Raw genomic sequence first — 21,081 nt, 5'->3', positions numbered from 1 at the left:
CAAATTTACCTATGTCATGTGTCAAATTTACCTATGTCATAATTATGTTAAATTTACCTATGTCATGTGTTAAATTTATTTGTGTCATGTGCAGGTTGTATCAGGATAATGAACCATATATGTGAATTCAAAATTAACAACAAGAATAGCAGACCTTAATTCTTTAAAAGTTATGTTGTGATAATATTTGTAAAGTTTAAAAACTTCTGCTAAAATGACTTGGACAAACAAACTGAAGACTTAATCTGATTAAGGGCGTTATTATGACCAAGAAAATTAACATTGCAGCCCCTGTATAATTTAAATAGGATTTTCATTTAACATGCTCTTGTAGTCTAGTTTTTTTTTGCTTAACACTGACCCACTGACCCATTTTTAAACTAGTTAGTGATATTAATGTGACAAAAATCCTAACCAAATAAGAATGAACTAACGTTTCTTAAAAATTTGTGAATCAACAGTTCAAATTTGCATAAAAGGCTCAATGTACGGGATATCTTATATCATTCAAACCCTCTCTTGATATCAAGAAGAAATAGCACCTGTCTGCCACTAGATTCATTGAGTGAAAGATCTTCTGCTGATCTTAAGTACTATAATTACTTAGACAAACATGCTTCAAGTCTTATTACTGCCTGTAATTTCAGTATAAAACCATAAATACTTTGTTTGTGTACCTACTTTTCTAAATAAAACAGCATGCTTTTGTCACTTTGTTCAAATATAATTATTTCATCTCTGGGCTGAAGTACAATTTAATTACTACAATATCCTTTGAAAGACTAAACAGTACACTAGTGTCATGTAAGGAAAGATGGTTGTGACCCAATACTGCATGAACCCACACTCTCTTAACTTTGGGTTGAGAGGCATGCTTAAAACAAAAGGTCATTTCATGAACTGAAAGTGATTAGCTTTTGCCAGTAGAATACAGCCAGGCCAGTCTGCACACCCAATCTTTTAACTATTAATAGCTAACTTATCATTGTTTTTTTATATTAAAACCCCTTTACCTCTGAATGGACTGTTCTAAATTCAAAGCAGGATAAGTCCATTAAAGAAATTCAGCAGGTTAAGGGTTAATGTGGATGATTGCACAGCAGTGGAAGTAAATTTGCATTACCTATAAAAGCAGGTATGCATCCCGCAGTGAAGTTAAATACAGACTCATTTTTATAGGAAATCATTACAGTAGTGTAATGTGTGTTACAGAATGCCAGTCACTATGGTAACTTGTTTGTTTGTAAATTTTCCTCAAGCACATTTACTTTACTATGCAGGAAACATGCAGTGATCAAGGTTATATCACTTCATTAAACATACAAATACAATATGCGCGCATCCACTCATCATCACAGGGTGTATATAACACATAATTGTCATGTTATATTATTCATAACCTCAACAGCAGCTTAGTTTTTTTCCCACTTTATCTTTCGAATCGATGGTTATGTTTATATGTAAATAAGCAACTCTGAAAATAATTCATGTAAAAAATCAACACTCAAAACGTTTAAACTTCAAAAATGAAGTTTGCAGACTAAATCTTACAGAGCTTATTACCCAAGTGTTTTATGAACAGCATTGTATCAAATCTGCAAATCTCCAAATGGGACAATATAATTTTAACAATGCACAGATTTAAACATTGTATTTCAAATCTATTTTGAAATTCATATTTGTATAAAAATATAAGCTCTAAGATCTAAATGTATTCTGTGAATTGTATTCTTGGAAGTTAAAATGTTTTGAGAATAATGAACCTTTACTTCTTAACACGAGATAACACGAGATTAACAAAGTGTGACATTGACCTTGATCTGAGGAAGCCAAAATTTGCACTCTCCACATTGTCTCATGATAGCAATTGGCAAAACAATTAATTTCTTACCAAAGATAAAGAACAGATAGATGGGCAAATAGATAACCAAGAGCATACCAATTTACATCCCTTCAGGCTATTTAAAGAAATTTAAACGCTCAAAAACAAAACCCTAATAGTCAAGCTATAAATGTAGACACATTCTTATCAAAGATTCTGTACAGAATAAGTTCAATGATAAAAACATGACAATTTTTTTTTTATTCCTTGTAACTTTTTAAATGTGATGTTTAATCATCAACTGAATTATCAATGAATTTACCTAAAAATATGGATAGCTTATTTGGTTAAGTTTTTCTTTTCAAAGTTGCATTTCATATCACACATGCACTAAGTAATACTAAAGGAAGACCAGCAGCCTTATCAAAAAGGTCTCTTTTTTAATGCTTGATTTTTGTGTGCTTTAAAGCACTCTTTGTGATAAATCACTTAGTTTTTTTTTCATTAACATTCTTTTTTTTTTTATTTGTTATGGACATTGATTGAAAATCTATATAAAATTTTGGATGAATAGTAGTTAAAATACTCAAAAACTGTATTTACAGCTCAGTGCACAATATAGTATACATTATATGACTTAAAGTTTATTTTCTTTTCAATGTTATAATTGAAGTATGGCAAACTATGCATATTTGACATAGTTTAGATATTTTTATTTTCAAAGTGTAAGTAATGGGAAGGTGATATGTTGATAAAAACAGGTAATATGAGATGAACAAACAGCTACATGAGACATTGTCATATTGTCCAATATGCAAAAATGTTTATAAACAGCTCTTCTCATCATTTTATAAAAAACACCCCAATTTAATTACTTCAACTATTTTATTTTGTGCAAACGAGTTTTCTGCCTACCTTGCATATATTACATTTCATTACCCAATAAAAAGCAAAACTTATATCATCAGTTGATACCAACTTGTATATGTTTTCAACTAAAATACAGATAATGGGGAACGGCTTAATAAAACTGTTTGGCAACAAAGTAAATCTTAGTTACATCAGATGTCTCTATAAACTGAGAAAAATTGCTGAATTATTACATATGTGCCTTGTTTTACGAGAAGCATGACCTACTTATAGGAGAAAATAATATCACAAACTCATGGCAAGTCAGCAGACATCAAACAGGGCTTTCCAGACTAAATGTAATTGTTTCATATAATAAACTTCATGAAATTAAAAAAAATGCTAGTTTTGAGTCAAAATAATGTTGTGGGAAAATTTTTCGGTAAATTTTTTCCATTCAGTAATTAGAACTTTCTGAAAAATAATATCTGTCGGGGAAATAGGGAAATATGAAATATGTTCGTTCATGTAAGTTGAGTAAGATTATTCTGTCAATGGGATTTGTGGACAATTATAAATGTTAATATTTAATCACTGAACAAAAATAATAAAAACAAGAATGTCGAACGACACATATACCCCCCTTTCTAGCCATTGACTCACATAATTGGTAATTTTATTACAGAAACTTGCCAAAAATGGGTACATGGAAGTGTTCAATTATGGAAAAATCAATGGAAACCATTTTGACTTTTAAGGCCCATGTGACATTTACCTTTGACCTAATAAATCAATAGAGGTCATCATCTTCTACTTATGACCAATAACTAGGTGAAATATGAAGACTTTGTGATGAATACTTTTCAAGATAATCAGCGGAAACCCTTTTGACATTTAAGGCCCATGTGACCTTGACCTTTGACCTAGTGACCCCAAAATCAATAGAGGTCATCCATTAGTTATGACCAATTACTATGTGAAATATGAAGACTTTGTGATGAATACTTTTCAAGATAATCAGCGGAAACCATTTTGACATTCAAGGCCTCTGTGACCTTTACTTTTGACCTAGTGACCCCAAAATCAATAGGGGTCATCTACTAGTGATGACCAATCACTATGTGAAATATGAAGACTTTGTGATACATACTTTTCAAGATAATCAGCGGAAACTATTTTGACATTTTAAGGTCCCTGTGACCTTGACCTTTGACATAGTGACCCCAAAATCAACAGGGGTCATCTACTAGTGATGACCAATCACTATGTGAAATATGAAGACTTTGCGATACATACTTTTCAAGATAATCAGCGGAAACCATTTTGACATTTAAGGCCCCTGTGACATTGACCTTTGACCCCAAAATCAATTGGGGTCATCTACTAGTGATGACCAATCACTGTGTGAAAAATGAAGACTTTGTGACACATACTTTTCAAGATAATCAGCGGAAACTATTTTGACATTTAAGGCCCCTGTGACCTTGACCTTTGACCTAGTGACCCCAAAATCAATAGGGGTCATCTACTAGTCATGACCAATCACTATGTGAAATATGAAGACTTTGCGATATATACTTTTCAAGATAATCAGCGGAAACTATTTTGACATTTAAGGCCCCTGTGACTTTGACCTTTGACCTAGTGACCCCAAATCAATAGGGGTCATCTACTAGTGATGACCAATCACTATGTGAAATATGAAGACTTTGTGATAAATACTTTTCAAGATAATCAGCGGAAACCATGTGGTCTACCGACGGACAGACCGACGGACCGACAGACAGACAAACCGACATTAGCAAAACAATATACCCCCTCTTCTTCGAAGGGGGGCATAAAAATATAGATTAACCGGAAGACTAAACAATCTAATAGACTAGTATTACAATAATAATGTTAATCTTATTCATTGAATAACATAAAACTACAGACTAGCAGGACAATTTTATGTCCAAATTATTCAGAAGGTTGTGCCAAACAGTTCTATGGAGAGAAGAGTTAAGGCATGTATTATGTTATATACTTACAATTTGGGAACATTGATCCATAAGGTTCTGTATCTGTAGCTATAGCAGAGAGGGTTATGTGGAACACGCTGTGTGCCAACACTGCCAACAACGCAACTACAAACACTATACGCAGGTATATCCCTGTACATCCTGAAACACACAAAGAATAATGTATTTATAAGAATAAGAGTAACAAACATGGGATAAAATTTAATGTCACATGAACTTTGTAAAAGTTATGCTTTACTTGTGGAAAAAGAATTCAGGTATCTGTAAGTGCATTATTTCAAAAACATGGCAGGCTTCCGAGTGGAACAATATGCCTTCCATGAGCTAACTAGATAGCCTGTAAGTCACAAGCAAGATTTAAACCCACAGCTGCCAAAAGGAAGTGAAAATTGGCATCCTTACCAATTGGCAACAGAGGTCCTAAGACATTTCTTATTAACATATCAAATTACTATACAAAATAAATAAAGAAATAATTTGATTTCTTTTGATGGTTTGAATGACATTTTAACAGATAAGCTAATCACTGTTCATGGATAGGAAGTTTAACAGATCATCTATGAAAAAATCTGTTCTTTACTCAAGACTGTAATTCACAAATCCAAGGTTCACAGATCAAAAAGACTGCTGATTTCAGAAAATATACTAGACCAATGCCACACATGACTGTTGTTTCTCTTTTTTTATTTAAATAAAAGTTAAAGGTTTGTTAATTACTTTTTGGGCATTATCCTGGTAAGGGCATTAAATTGGGTAAATATGGTATATCATGATAACTTATACATAAATAATTAGAACCAAAATATACTCTTTTACAGTACCTGACTATAGCAAAATACAATAATCAACACATTTACATAATACTTCCAATAAGTGTTACTTGGCAAAATTATATGAATACTTGAGCCAACCTCCCAAATATAAAACATCAACAGAAATGTGGATTTCCCATTAGGAAAAGTGCAACAAATATTCACTGATATACATGTACATGAAAGGAGTTGCAAAAAAATGAAAGCTGGATTATTCCATCACATGACTTGACAGTAGGTTAAGTGTTAACTTTTGATCCTTGTAAAGAAGAATTGTATACCAGTGACTAAAACTACTCTTACTATTGGATGTGCAGTCAACTTGACCTTTGATCCATTCTGATCAAAACTATCACCTTAATACAATACAATAATTACCCTCTTAACATAGAGAATAATACATCATATTCATATATAAAGATAACAGAATGTACAATGAGGACCTTTTAAAGTAATTGAGCCAAAGTGTCACAACTATACAGCAAAGCTCACGGCTGCTTTGACCTTTCAAGTGTGCATATGATTTATCTAATAATATTATCAAGTTTGTAAGCTGCAGAGTCAGGCCTCATTTTCTACTTATGATAAGTGCATTGTTTTCAGTAAGATGAATATCTTGAACACTACAACTTTGACATATTGTCTCCCTTATCAATATGGAGCATTTGCTGGAAACCACGAAAAAAATACAGAGATGTCTGGCAGATGTATCCTAATTGAAGCCTTATCCAACAATCTTGTGGAAAACCATCAGTAAAACAATAAAGGTCTTCTTCTATTCATAGGCAATCATGTGATGTTTGGCGATTGTATGGCTTTTACCTTGATAAAACTGTTCAATCAAAAATGATACCAGTCTCTTCCCCAGTACAATCAATAATTCCAACTCTTGCTTGAATTATGAGCAGAATTAGTCTACTTATTGACAGGTCCATAAACCAAAAATCATATGCAAAATAATACTTATGTTCTATTCAATAATATTGCAAATTATATAATGGGTTTCTACAGGAAAGATTGGCTCTGCAATATCAAATAAAAGAAAAAGTTGTCAATATAACAAAATATGATAAACATAGGCTCTATTAAATTAAAATTACTATACATTGTCCCCTATTATATCAAATTAAGGAAAATATTGTCCCTGTTAAATCTAATATAGGAAATGAATGTCCCTGTTTTATCAAATCAAGATTGCCATTGTTAAACCAAATTTAGGGAAAGATTGCCCCAGTTTAATACAAAATGTATAGGAAAATACTGACCCTGTTAAATCAAATACATGTACATGTAAACTGTTAAAAAGATTGCCCTTGTTAAGTAAAATATAGGGAAAGATTGGCCTTGTTAAATAAAATATAGGAAAATACTGCCCCTGTTAAAAACAAATAAAGGGAAAGTCTTCCCCTGTTGAATTAAATGTAGGAAAGTACTTCTCCTGTCAAATCAAATGTAGGAAAAGATTGCCCTAGTTAAACCAAATTTAGGGAAATACTTCCCCTGTTGGATAAAATGTAGGAAAGTACTTCTCCTGTCAAATCAAATGTAGGAAAAGATTGCCCCTGTAAAATCAAATGTTGGCTGCATTGTTATTAAATCATTAGCCTCATCCTATGAAACTTAGTACATTGTATTTCTCTAAAATAACTACGAAATATAAGACCAGCATTAAAAGCAGCAGAACTTACCTCTTATACTGGAAGGAGTTGGAGCACTGAGTAGTGGACACAGTAAAAGGAACACTGCATACAGGAAGGAAACACCATTGAATCTTACTGCCGCACCTGTAATATAAAATAAAATATAAGATTGTTAGCAGAGGTCAAAATCTTTATATTTCATTTATTTCAATAACTCACAAAATATATGAGCATGAGAAATAAGTAATACACTTCTTTGTACTAGAATATTTTACAATCAAATTAATTCATTTTAAAATCTAATGAACATTTTAACACCAGTTAATATCTGTACAAGCTATAGAAGTTGATAATATGATAATTAAATCATTTGTTGTTTGCCGTATATGTATAAATGAATGAAACATTAACCTGAGATCATAGATCAAAAATCTGATACAGTTGTTTGTGTAAAATACTTACAGACTGTAATAACAGTAACAAATGTGTAGAATTGTAACAGACAAATAACTGCTATAATTGTTTGTGTAAAATACTAACAAAATGTTCACTGATACAATTGTTTGTCTTGAATACTAATAGACAAATAACTGATACAATTGTTTGTTTGAAATACTAGCAGAGAAATAACTGATACAATTGTTTGTATGCAATACTAGCAGACAAATAACTGATACAATTGTTTGTATGGAATACTAGCAGACAAACAAGCAAATTCGTTGAATTTATATCCCCCGCCGAGTACTGGTTATTATTAACACAACAACTGAAGACATAAGGCTTTATTTATATATTAATCATGGCATAAACAGTAATATTCTTTGAACTTGATAAATATTCAGGGCAATAACAGAGCCATAACTTTGTGTTAAATAGTAAAATCTGGAAATGCCAATGAGATGTATGCATACTACATAACTAATCAAGGGCCATAAATCTGAGTAATAAGTATCTGACTGGAACAAGGCGACTATATGCACATCTCCTCTTAGTATCCCATAAAGTTTCATTGAATTCCAGCCAGTAGTAGCAGAGAAGTAGCGAGGAAACAAATATTTTTCTATATGGATACTGCATAACTAATCAAGGGCCATAACTCTGAGTTTAAGTGTCTGACCGGAACAAGCCGACGATATGCGCATCTCCTCTTGGTATTGAAGGTTCCCATAAAGTTTGGTTGAATTCCAGCCAGTAGTTGCAGAGAAGTAGCGCGGAAATGATTTTTACTCCATATGCATACTGCATAACTAATCAAGGGCCATAACTCTGAGTTAAAGTGTCTGACCGGAACAAGCCGACGATATGCGCATCTCCTCTTGGTATTGAAGGTTCCCATAAAGTTTGGTTGAATTCCAGCCAGTAGTTGCAGAGAAGTAGTGCGGAAATGATTTTTATCTATATGCATACTACATAACTAATCAAGGGCCATAACTCTGAGTTAAAGGGTCTGACCTGAACAAGCCGACGTTAACTCCGGAAACGATTTTTACTCCATATGCATATTGCATAACTAATCAAAGGCCATAACTCTGAGTTAAACCGGAACAAGCCGACGATATGCGCATCTCCTCTTGATATTGATGATTCCCCTAAAGTTTCGTTGAATTCCAGCCAGTAGTTGCTGAGAACTACTCCGGAAACGATTTTTACTCTATATGCATACTACATAACTAATCAAGGGCCATAACTCTGAGTTAAAGGGTCGGACCGGAACAAGCCGACGATATGCGCATCTCCTCTTGATATTGATGATTCCCATAAAGTTTCGTTGAATTCCAGCCAGTAGTTGCAGAGAACTACTCCGGAATCGAAATTCGGACGGACGGATGGACGGACAACGCCGAAACTATATACCCCTCCCGATTCCATCGGCGGGGGATAATAACTGATACAATTGTTTGTATGGAATACTAGCAGACAAATAACTGATACAATTGTTTGTATGGAATACTAGCAGACAAATAACTGCTACAATTCTTTGTATGGAATACTAATAGACGACTAACTGATATAATTGTTTGTGTAGAATACTTACAGACAAGCAAGACTGCTGGTAGAAGCACCCTGTATAACAGGTAACAGACAAGTCTGGCTACCTGTGAGGCCGCCATCTTCTTCCTCACACTTGAGTTAAATCCTCCACATCAATCCCTATAATGGTGAAAATAACTCAATTCAGTCATGAAACCTCGTATCATAGTAATATGATATCTTAATAACATTTACAGTTACTGCAAAAGATTAATAACCCTTTCACTGTCTGTAAGGTGGATATACTCATAGTACAATTTTTTTTGCAATTTTGGAATGTAAAATGACCAATAAATATGTCTTTTATATTTCAAATTTTATCTTTAATAAGATATTTATAAGAGAAAATAATTATTAATCTGTATGGTGGTTCCTGTTATTTCTAGAAATGTCCTGGAAAATACATTGTTATTTTATAATTTAAGTTCTGGCAGTGAAAGAGGTAATTGTTTTCTACAGAACAAAGTGCATGTCATGGAAAATGGATCAAGACTTTTCAACCTACTTTACAGAAGATATTGTGCCATTTTCCCAATAGACAGTAGTAGCTTTTTTCCTAATTTAAATCTTAAGTTCTGTCTATAGGAAAAATGGTATTATTTCCAAGCATCAATATATTTTATAAACAAAAAATATGTAAAATTACTTGATACAGGTTTACACAAGAAAACTGACATGTCATATATTGGAAATAATAATTTCTTGCATTTATTATAAAGCCATAGTCAGAACCATTTAATAATAATGATTAATCTTCATTCTATTAAAGTGAAATTTTAATGTTCTATTTCTATAAACTAAAATAAAATCAGAAATGCCATTTTTAGCATGATGGTTAATATTTTGTACATCTAACCTTAAAGTAAAAACAAAATTATGCAAATATAAAATAAAGAATCTTCTGGTAAAAATAAACAACAAAATTTCATTTCTTCCATTCCATATAAAAATATACTGAAGTATATTCTGACATGAAAAAGGACTCATTTCTATTCCCTGAATGAAACAAATCACTTGAAGAACTTTCTGACATGACTTAAAAGAAATTTCTGACAAGAAAAATGACTCATTTCTATTTCCAGTAAAAAGCTAAATCCTAGATAAAAATTTCTGACATGAATAAAGATTTCCTTTCTATTCCCTTGAAGAAGTTTTCTTACACGAATAAAGGACTCATTTTTCCCTAATGTGGATAATATCCATGTCTGAAGATTTTCTTAAAAAGGATTCCCTTCTTGATAGATTCCACTTTACTACATGAATCATTTGATGATTTCCCTCAAATGAATCCAAAGCAAGTGAATGAAATATAAATGAGGAAAACATTCATTTACTGCTGCAATCTAATCAAGTTTTGACAGAGAGAATATTCAACAAGCATTTATAATGATTTAAACACTTGTTTACCAATCTACATTATGAATGAGATAATTACAAGAACACCCGGTGTAAAAAACTTAGATACTTGAGATTTCATACCACTATACTACAGTAAAACCCGTGTTTATGTTGAGATACATGTACCACTTAAAATCAGTTATAAAAGTAATGTTGGAATAAGTTGTATCAAGTATTTAAATAGAAGCATACAGCATTCGGAAATCAACTTGATGTGTGGAAACAAATACAGTACATGTCACAATTTTGCATGAAAAATGAGTTGCCAATAAAACACTGTAGGCTGTAGATGCATTGTCCCATGATATAAAAGAAAACAATTCACTTCTACCACTTACATCATCACAAATATTATATATTAGCTCTTCCTTGATCAGAAAGAACTATGTTCATTATTAAGCATTTTATCTTGTGAAATACAGTCATCATCATATTGCCTAGGGATAATTCAAGCATCAAAGGCAACTGACTAATTATCCAAAGAGTGAGGCCAGCTGTACATATGGTATGTTTTAAAGTGATCACATGACTATCATGGGAATATCATACTGTATCAACTTTGACATCATATTTGTCATCAGTGTCACATCCTGAACACAATACACTCATCTAACTCTCTCAATATAGTGCGGAGAACCTGCTTTACAATGTCTATAAAAAGGCACCAACCTTTCAAGACCATGGCCCTATACATGATATTAAGCCATCAACATGCATTTCCATACTTATGTCTCTAAAAATATATTAAGAGCCACCAACCTTTCCAGGCTTATGTCCCTATACATTTATATTGAGCCACTAACCTGCCTATCCAAGCTTATGTCCCTATACATTTATATCGAGCCACAAACCTGCCTATCCAAGCTTATGTCCCTATACATTTATACCGAGCCACTAACCTGCCTATCCAAGCTTATGTCCCTATACATTTATATCGAGCCACTAACCTGCCTATCCAAGCTTATGTCCCTATACATTTATATCGAGCCACTAACCTGCCTATCCAAGCTTATGTCCCTATACATTTATATCGAGCCACTATAACCTGCCTATCCAAGCTTATGTCCCTATACATTTATATCGAGCCACTAACCTGCCTATCCAAGCTTATGTCCCTATACATTTATATCGAGCCACAAACCTGCCTATCCAAGCTTATGTCCCTATACATTTATATCGAGCCACTAACCTGCCTAGCCAGGCTTATGTCCCTATACATTTATATCGAGCCACTAACCTGCCTATCCAAGCTTATGTCCCTATACATTTATATCAAGCCACTATCCTGCCTATCCAAGCTTATGTCCCTATACATTTATATCGAGCCTCTAACCTGCCTATCCAGGCTTATGTCCCTATACATTTATATCGAGCCTCTAACCTGCCTATCCAAGCTTATGTCCCTATACATTTATATCAAGCCACTATCCTGCCTATCCAAGCTTATGTCCCTATACATTTTTATCGAGCCTCTAACCTGCCTATCCAAGCTTATGTCCCTATACATTTATATCGAGCCACTAACCTGCCTATCCAAGCTTATGTTCCTATACATTTATATCAAGCCACTAACCTGCCTATCCAAGCTTATGTCCCTATACATGTATATACATATAGAGCTATAGGCTTATGTCCCTAACTCCCTAAACATGTATACAGCAACAAACTTGCATTTCCATGCCTATGTTCCAATTATAGAGCATCTAACCTGCATTTTTAGACACATTCTATTAAAGTTTCATATATAGAGTGACTGACATGCATTTCCATGCAGTCTGACAACTTGCGCCTTTGCTATTGAAATTCCTTAAAGCAACTGCTGCTACTTTTTATTTTACCACTACCAGTATATGGTATAACTGTACATTGTATTAGTTTGATGTAAGTTTAAAGGAATTTTTATCAAATATTCAGGACATCTATATCGTTACACTACTATTATTAAGTAAATAAACAAACTTATCAAATACTTTCAAATCTTTATCATAATATTCTACCTGTTACACTGTTAACAATATTTACTTTTAACGGTAGGAGATGGGCCTCTATTACTTTAATGTTTGGAACTGTCTGTTAACTTTAAAGGGTTTTCTAAGCACAGTCAGACTGAATTATTACTTATAATTCGAGTCTTCAGTAGAACATTATAGAGATATTTCAATCTTAGTACAGGGAGGAGAGAGGGGAGGGAAGGGTGGGGGGGAAGAGATAAAAAGCATTTTATGAGCTGAAACTACTTATTCAACTAGTAAATCTATTTTTCAATACCTTCAATAACATATGATCATTTATCATTTTACATCATGTGGTAACATATGACCACAAATCCATTTTTGATAATATTTTTATCTAAATTACTTGTATAGCTTACAGTATATATGGAGTAAATTTTTGTGGTTGGGTTTTTAACCGTTACCACCACGCTAAATATTTCACATTTGCAAATGGGCATGTCCATCATTCAATCTGGACTGAACCATTTGTCATTTTAAGAAGAATTTCAAAATATGTACTGACTGAATAGTAAACGGTGCAGATCATGATCAGACCTCACATGTTAAGGGTTAAGTTGCAGCAATACTGTGAGGGTCATAGGTTGATGTTTATTTAACTTTACTGGTGGAGATATAACTCAGATGCCCCATTATTCCTTATTGCTTATTAAGCTGGCACCAGAGTAGAACCATCAAACTTATAAATAACCAAGCTAACTTCCTCACATGTAAACATCCAAAGTTCCAGATGAAATTTGAACAATCAACAGTAAGTGTGGTAAGTGATGAAAAGTAAGAAACTGTAACCACTCAGTCACATAAACCACTTGCTCATTCATTTAAGCAATATCACATTTCTTCCAAGCAATAAAATTTCCAAACAAGTGTGCCATTACTTTTTACGTTTGCCATCAAACCTTCTGAGAAAAATAACAGAATTCCAATAAAAATAGCTAAAATGTGTAGCCTAAGGTAAAACTGCACCAGCTTGTCATCTACACAACATGTATCCTTGTGAAGCAATAAAATCCACATGTTACGTAAAAAATGAATGCATTCATTCAATGTTATTACCTTAAAAGAATAAGCTTTCAGATACAAAGAGACAGTATTGATATTTCCTGTAAACAATGAAATCTAGTGTGATAATCCTGGTATAATATAACACAAGCATCCTCCATCTATTACAATGCAACACAATCTTTTAATCAACACTTTCCATCCGTTTTTCATTTGTTACACTACATGTAATAGCAACTTACCGGTAATATTTTGTTGCCGGTAAATTTTCTAATTAAATCTGTTGCTACTGTTATATAAAATAACTAACAGAATCTTTGTTGCATTATTTCTGCATGTTGTTATAATTATTAAAGCTATAACATTAATCAATATATTTCATTATTTTACTTTTTACTGTGAGTAATATCTGGCAGGCAATAATAATATAATATTATGTGTTTACATTGTATCTATGCTTATTTCATTGTTTGTTGGTTGGTTGGTTTTGAAGTCACACCAATACTGACAGTGATTTTCTAGCTTTACTCATGAAGAGAAAGACCTATGGTACCCGTTCATGCATGAGCAAGCACCAAAATCTAACTCAGGACACTTTTTTTAAATTTATTGTACTTGTAAGCAAATGTGATAATTTAGTTACAAGTTATGGTACTTTATATAGTGAAATCTGTATGTTAGTGTGAGGTATTTGCAGACCAAAAGCCTATAATCAACATTGTTCATAAAACTCACTTTCAATTGATTCTAATTAAATATTCCTCATTACTATTCTGTCAGTATGAAAATAAAAATATACATGTATAAGAGATTATACATGTACATGTATATGACTCACAAAGTTAGTCAGCACAAATAATTTTCTAAGAATAATTGAACAACTTCCCATGAAACTGTTCTTAAAATGATGTCAGATCTTGTAATTTTATTACATGCATTATCTTATGAAGAAACTTTGCTTAAATTCAGTTATTTATGAGAGTGCAATAAAATGTGAGGATACATGGTAATCATTTAAATCTTAAAATGCATCACAAGTTCCTCTGCCCACACAAGTTCAAAGTTTAACTATGTAACACATTACTTGTAAAACACTATATAAAGGAATATATTACGAGCCTCACAGTACATAAATAACTTGTGAAAGGCTGTAGGCTGTAGAATCAAGTTTATGCATATTAAGTAATAAACATTATTATATAAATACTGTATATATAAACATATGAACTACAATCGCCCACTGCAAATTATGATTACCAATAATTGCTACATGAATTTTTACATTATAAATTACAACATTAATTACCGATTTACCACCAAATTATTCTTACCTTAATGTATAATAATTGAATATAATATTCTAATCTCAAATCAAACACCTAATGTCTCTTATTTCTGTTGAAGAGAACTAAAACTTCGTATTAATTACTATAACAGATAAATAGAAACACAAACTGTTGACAGTTCTTTTTATCCTACAATTTAACAACCTGGTCATTTACTATGCTGGTAACAACCAACTGCGTTATGGATGACATGCTTCAGTGAATTTTGATTCAAAGATGAAAGACTAATAATCAATACATGAGATATTATTGATTCTGGGTTTTCTATTTTAAGCTCTCAGTTACAGTCACAAAGGTTTAATCAAAACAGATGTTGTTTCCTGTCTGTTAACAAAATCACACTTTGAAATTTTGATAAAATCATTCATTTATAATACTTTTACTGTAATTCTCATACACTTAACAAATCTTATAAGTGTGCACGTATAAAAATCAAATTTTCTCAGATACTAATAAACATAGATCTCTGAAATTTTAACCAAGTATAGTGCAGATATGTGCAATGATGGATATCGATTTTTATGTCAGGGCGATTCGTACTTACTGAGAAATAGCGATGTGTGCAATATTGTGCGAAAACCGAATTTCACATTTCTGTAAAATGTGTATTTATATTGGGTGCAAAAAGGTCTAAATCTCTTGATTTCACTAAAATACAAACATAAAACATAGGATCACCGATAGGGTATAATACTACAATGAATTCCAGGGCATTATGTCACTGTGATTTTAATATTTGCTTTATTGAATTTCAATAAAGACTGGTTTATGTCGATCTCCGTAACGCGTTGTACCCAGTTGCTAAAACCAATGCAAACACGATATTTTCATTAATATGAAAGTACCAAGAAAGTTTGTTTTTAGTTTTAAAGTAAAATCTTAGTCAATATGTTTATTTGAGAAAAATATTATGCAAATTTATTTTCAAAATGGGCGCCTGAAATGCAAATTCCCTTGCGTAAAACTTCTAGACGGCCATTTTTCTTTCAATTGCGAAAATTCTGGAATAAATTTATGTTTTTTGGATGTCTTTAATTTAATAGAATCCTTGATGGTCAATAATAACTTCATTTAGCGACAACCTGTCACCCTCACGTGCACTTTGTTGTTTATGTCATGTCACGGATGAACGCACACAACAAAAATAACCGTTATTTCTGAATATAGCATTGTAAAAATAAACCATTCAAACGATGAATTCCAAAATTTGGGTAAAAAATGTCAAGTAATAAAAAAGTTATTCAGATTTAAAAACTGCACAGTTATAAGTTTTGTTAAGTGTATTTTGAAACTTCAACTGATAAATTTTGCACCAAAAATTTAGCATGTATATTTGTACATCAAAAAGAAAGGGATAATTAATATTTGGTAGTTTTATCCCACAAAATACCTGGGGGAATGGAGGGAGTTTTTGATTGACCAAAATAAGCTTTTACAATGATAATACAGTTGTATTTAAACTTAAAATTTAACCCATTTTGTGTAATAAATCAAGTATTAACAATTATATCTTCATATAATAGTTTAACTGGACGTACCGCTTACAAACACAAATTTCAGTTTATAATAGTGTCCATCTAGCATCCTTAAATATCACAAGTATGGAAAATGAGATATAAAAATATATAATAGGAAATTTACAGTCCAAATGTTCACAGGCAAAAAAATGAAAGAAAAGAAGACAAAATCAATCAATAAACATAGCTGACAAATTCAAGTAACTGAAGCTTATCTTTAGATTACACATTCACCCTGAAGAAGTTAATGTAGAATTAAAGAAAGGACCATTCAAATTTCATGAAGGAAACCACTTATAGAAACAAATTTGAGAGAGGGTAATCAAAGAATGGTCAATGCTATATTAAGTGAATCCATAAACTCATGAGAAATGGTATTTAGATATCTATCTCTGAGTACTGTCCACCTCTGTTAAAGACTGGGCTACTTAACAGTTTGTTGTAAGAAGCAAATTTAAAATGGTTTGAGCTAAAGATTTATAAAGGAGACTAAAATTACACAGTCAATGTTAGCTCATCTTATTCTTTTAGTATCAAGCTAATAATAACCTATACTTTACATGTTAATTAAATATTTATCCTTCTTCCTTTTCTTATAAAAGGATGCTATCTAGGCATGACAGTCTATAATGATTTCAAAATCTATGCCAAGTAAGTCATATATCAATAGCTATCAGTTTTACAAAAGGAACATCATTCTAACCAACATAAAATTGAAACAAGACTTGTCAGTAAGCCAGCAGGCTCCATGCTTACCAGTAAAACAAGAGCCTAGATAATTGTGGAATTAACAAACAGTAGATTTCATTTGGAATAAATGACATAGTTATGAGCTTTGAATACTAACCACAGAATTCAAAAGTTCACAAAGGGCCATTATTCTTTTAAAATCCATGCCAGAAATATAGATCTTGGAAAGTGACTTCCAATTTTAAGTTTGAAAACATGAAATTAAGTTTCAGATGAACACCATCAGAAGTTTTTTATAATTGATTTTAGTTCACAAAGAGCCATAAATCGGACAAGTTCCATGTTATCATTCAGTCAGAATTGATGTTGAGGTTTTGGACTTATGATAATGACCTCAAATTATGATCCTAAAGACAAAGTTTAAAGTGAATACCTTCAGTACATTAAGATTTAGTTTTGAAATTTGATGTTGCATGCAAAACAGTCATACTTTTCTTAAGCTTCAGCCAATCGTGATTTTCTTGACCCAATTTAATTATTTTGGAGCCAATTTGCTCATTGGCTCCTGCCAGCACGAGTCCTGATTAAACTTGAGCTAATCAAAAAGGATCATTGCTACGTTTTTTTAACTTTGTACATAGAGGTAAAACTGCAAGTAGTGTTATAATATTCGTTTAAGCTTGTCTTACCATAGATATCTGAATTATATGCAATTCAACTGATAAAACCTTATTTTCTGCACTTTCTATTTATAAATTCTCAACTTGGTCATGCCAGCAGGTGTACAGTTAAATATGAAAATAGCATATCACTTGCTAACTTGTTATGTGCCAAGATCGAGTTGACAAGATGAAAACATTTAATGATATAAAGCATCAAACTCAAAGATAATTGAAAGATTAACTGGCAACAAAAATAACCCAAATTAAATAAGGAGATTTAATTAAAAATGGAAATTCGATTACCACTTTTTTACTGAGTCAATATCATTATGAAATTATTAAAATTTGAAAGAAAAATATTTGATAAAAACATAACATTAAAAAATTTATCTATGTGTTTAAGAAAAAGACTCTATGATAAACTTTGGGTCTATTCCAGGAGACTGCTAAAATCGCTTAACCGATAAATAAAGTTCAAACAAGAGCCATGTCAACATGGCCATCCCCCGCCGAATGTGGTTGCTCATTGGAAGAATGTATATGTAGTAAAGCAGAATAATTCCATTTTAAGAGGTCTTTTGGTAATGAAAAGTGATGGCTATAGTGATTACAGATTTGAAACCTATGTGAATACTGATGGCTGAAAATAACAAAGGGCAATAACTGAAAAATAATGCAGGGTAGGTTATCATTCTGGTGTGCTGCATCCCTCCTCAGTAAAATCTATCCACCTATGAAGTTTCAAGTTGATACCTCAAATACTTTTTGAGAAAAAAAATGAATTGAAAAATTAAGTATGAAAAATAACAAAGGGCAATAACTCAAAAATTATAAAAGGTAGAGTTATCATTCTTGTGCAGTGCACACCTCCTGGGTGAGATCTATGCACCTATGAAGTTTCATTTTGATGTCTCAAAGGCTTTTTGAGTTATGCTCTGGACAAAAATTAATTTTGAAAAATAACAAAGGGCAATAACTCAAAAATAATGCAGGGTAGAGTTATCATTCTTAAGCACTGCACTCCTCCTCAATGAGATCCATCCACCTTTGAAGTTTCAAGTTGATACCTCAAATACTTTTTGAGATAAGCTCTGGACAAAATAGCATGAAAAAAAAACAAAGGGCAATAACTCAAAAATTGTATAGGGAAGAGTTATCATTCTTGCGCACAACATTCCTCCTCAATAAGATCTATCCACCTATGACATTTCATGTTGATATCTCAAACACTTTTTGAGTTATGCTCCACTCAGGTGAAAAATTAGGTATGAAAAATAACAAAGGGCAATAACTCAAAAATTATGAAAAGTAGAGTTATCATTCTTGTGCACTGCACACCTCCTGAGTGAGATCTATGCACCTATGAAGTTTCATGTTAATATCTCATAGGCTTTTGGAGTTATGCTCTGGACAAAAATCAATTTTGAAAAATAACAAAGGGCAATAACTCAAAAATCATGCAAGGTAGAGTTATCATTCTTGTGCACTGCAATCTTCCTCAATGAGGTCTATCCACCTATGAAGTTTCAAGTTGATAACTCAAATACTTTTAGAGATATGCTCCGGACAAAAATGTCAGACGGAAGGACGGACGGAAGGACGGACAGAAGGTCGGACGGACAGAAGGTCGGACGGACGGACGGAGACTATTTCTATATCCTCCGCCGAAAATTTTCGGCGGGGGATAATAACTTTTAAGTATAATTTGTTTATACATGTATGATGTTGTGTCAGTTTTGTCAATTTAGCAATTTCAGCAATCTCCTGGAATACACCACTGTGTTAAATCACTGTCTATATTTTACACAGATATGTAATGAGCCTATTATATATACTGGGTGAAGCCACACTATTTAGACAAATTCTCGTTTATCACTATTCATGGCTAAGCTTCATAATACATTCAATATATTAATGTATGCTGACTTCAAAAATTATGTGTTATATACTGTATACAGGAAAAAGGGGGAGTATTATCAAAAGTGACAGTAACCAAATATATTTATTTCTGTTTATGTCATATATTTTGCTCAATAAACAAACCAAGTTTAAAGGGATATTCAGGCAAAATAATGACAAAAATATTAAAATGATCTTATGTACTCAAATCACACTAATATGATATCTCTTAAAGTTCCAGCATGAATTTCTGTTTAAATTCTATATATTTTGGGTTTGAAACGTAACTTCATCTATATATGTTGAGCAAATTTAGACGCCAATAGAATCACCAAATAGTTTTAAAACAAGTCATGTGACTTTAACAAACCATTGAAGTTACAATAACAGATATTGCATGATATTGTATGATTGGAACAAGTCCAAGTCATTCATTTGACATGTTCTTTAACATTTCCAGAGTTCACTGTGACAACTATTGTGAAATCCTAGCGCTCTAACCTGACCCACGCGGGTCAAGTTAGCGTGGGTCAGGTTAGGAAACCACCATTTTATTCTTCACATGGAGAAAAAGTTTTGTTCCTTTGACTGTCTTATATATTCAGTTTGAGGGTATTTACAGAATATAAATGAATGAAAAATTCAAAACTAAGAAATGAAAATTTTGTCTGTGTCTCCTTTTAAAGAAATACAATTATTATATGATATGATTTTTTATGTGGCCCTATTTTTATGTCATAAGCCCAATTGGGCATTTTCACGGTAGACAGACGTTTCACTATTGAGACGGTTCACACCAAGATGGTTCACACCAAGACGTTTCACTCCCATTTGGGAGTGAAACGTCTTGAAGACATTTCACTCCCATTTTATACCAAAATTATTTTGATACTTATGATATACTACAATAGACCTTAATGTTACTAGAAATGAAAGTTTGTATTTTTAAGTGGTTTTTTTTACTTGATTAGAGAGATCTTTGATCTGATATCTTTTCATATATTTATTCTTATTTAGGGAAGGATATCATAATATGACTGGATATAATTGTATGAAAGTTGCAGTTCTCTTAAGATGTCAATGATAATAATTCATACGTGATTTTCTTTGCATTAGGCCTAAGTATATTTTATATCAATAAGTAAAAGAAATTTCTGTAGATAATCTTACATAATGTATTTAAATATTATTTTATTTTTGTTATAATTTACAACCAAAACTTATGGAGGAGTTTCTGTTTCCATGAGTTGATTTTAATTGGATGAACATTGTCTAAAAATATTTTAATGGTCCAATAAACAACTAATTAATAACTGTGGATGCTAAAGTGCAATGTTTATACAACTAATTTAATAGTGATGTCAAACTGTTAATTGATGG

The 21,081-nt window shown here is 32.1% G+C and overlaps 1 protein-coding gene across 7 annotated transcripts in view; it reads right to left on the bottom strand.

Moving 5' to 3' along the window:
• The window catches only part of LOC132752884 (piezo-type mechanosensitive ion channel component 2-like), an 85,665-nt gene extending 76,342 nt beyond the window's left edge, over window positions 1-9,323 (bottom strand). For all 7 annotated transcript variants that reach the window (XM_060743291.1, XM_060743282.1, XM_060743312.1 and 4 more), the window contains exons 1-3: window positions 9,180-9,323; window positions 7,193-7,288; window positions 4,702-4,833 (exon numbers count right to left, since the gene is read on the bottom strand). In XM_060743291.1, the coding sequence (XP_060599274.1) occupies window positions 4,702-4,833; window positions 7,193-7,288; window positions 9,180-9,255 (304 nt within the window). In that variant the 5' untranslated portion in view covers window positions 9,256-9,323. The remainder of the gene's footprint in view (window positions 1-4,701; window positions 4,834-7,192; window positions 7,289-9,179) is intronic.
• Window positions 9,324-21,081: the final 11,758 nt, after the last annotated feature.

This window comes from Ruditapes philippinarum, unplaced genomic scaffold, assembly GCF_026571515.1.
Source record: "Ruditapes philippinarum isolate M1 unplaced genomic scaffold, ASM2657151v2 ctg306_1_1_1_1, whole genome shotgun sequence".
Taxonomy (NCBI): domain Eukaryota; kingdom Metazoa; phylum Mollusca; class Bivalvia; order Venerida; family Veneridae; genus Ruditapes; species Ruditapes philippinarum.
This window is presented reverse-complemented; position numbering and strand designations above follow the sequence as displayed.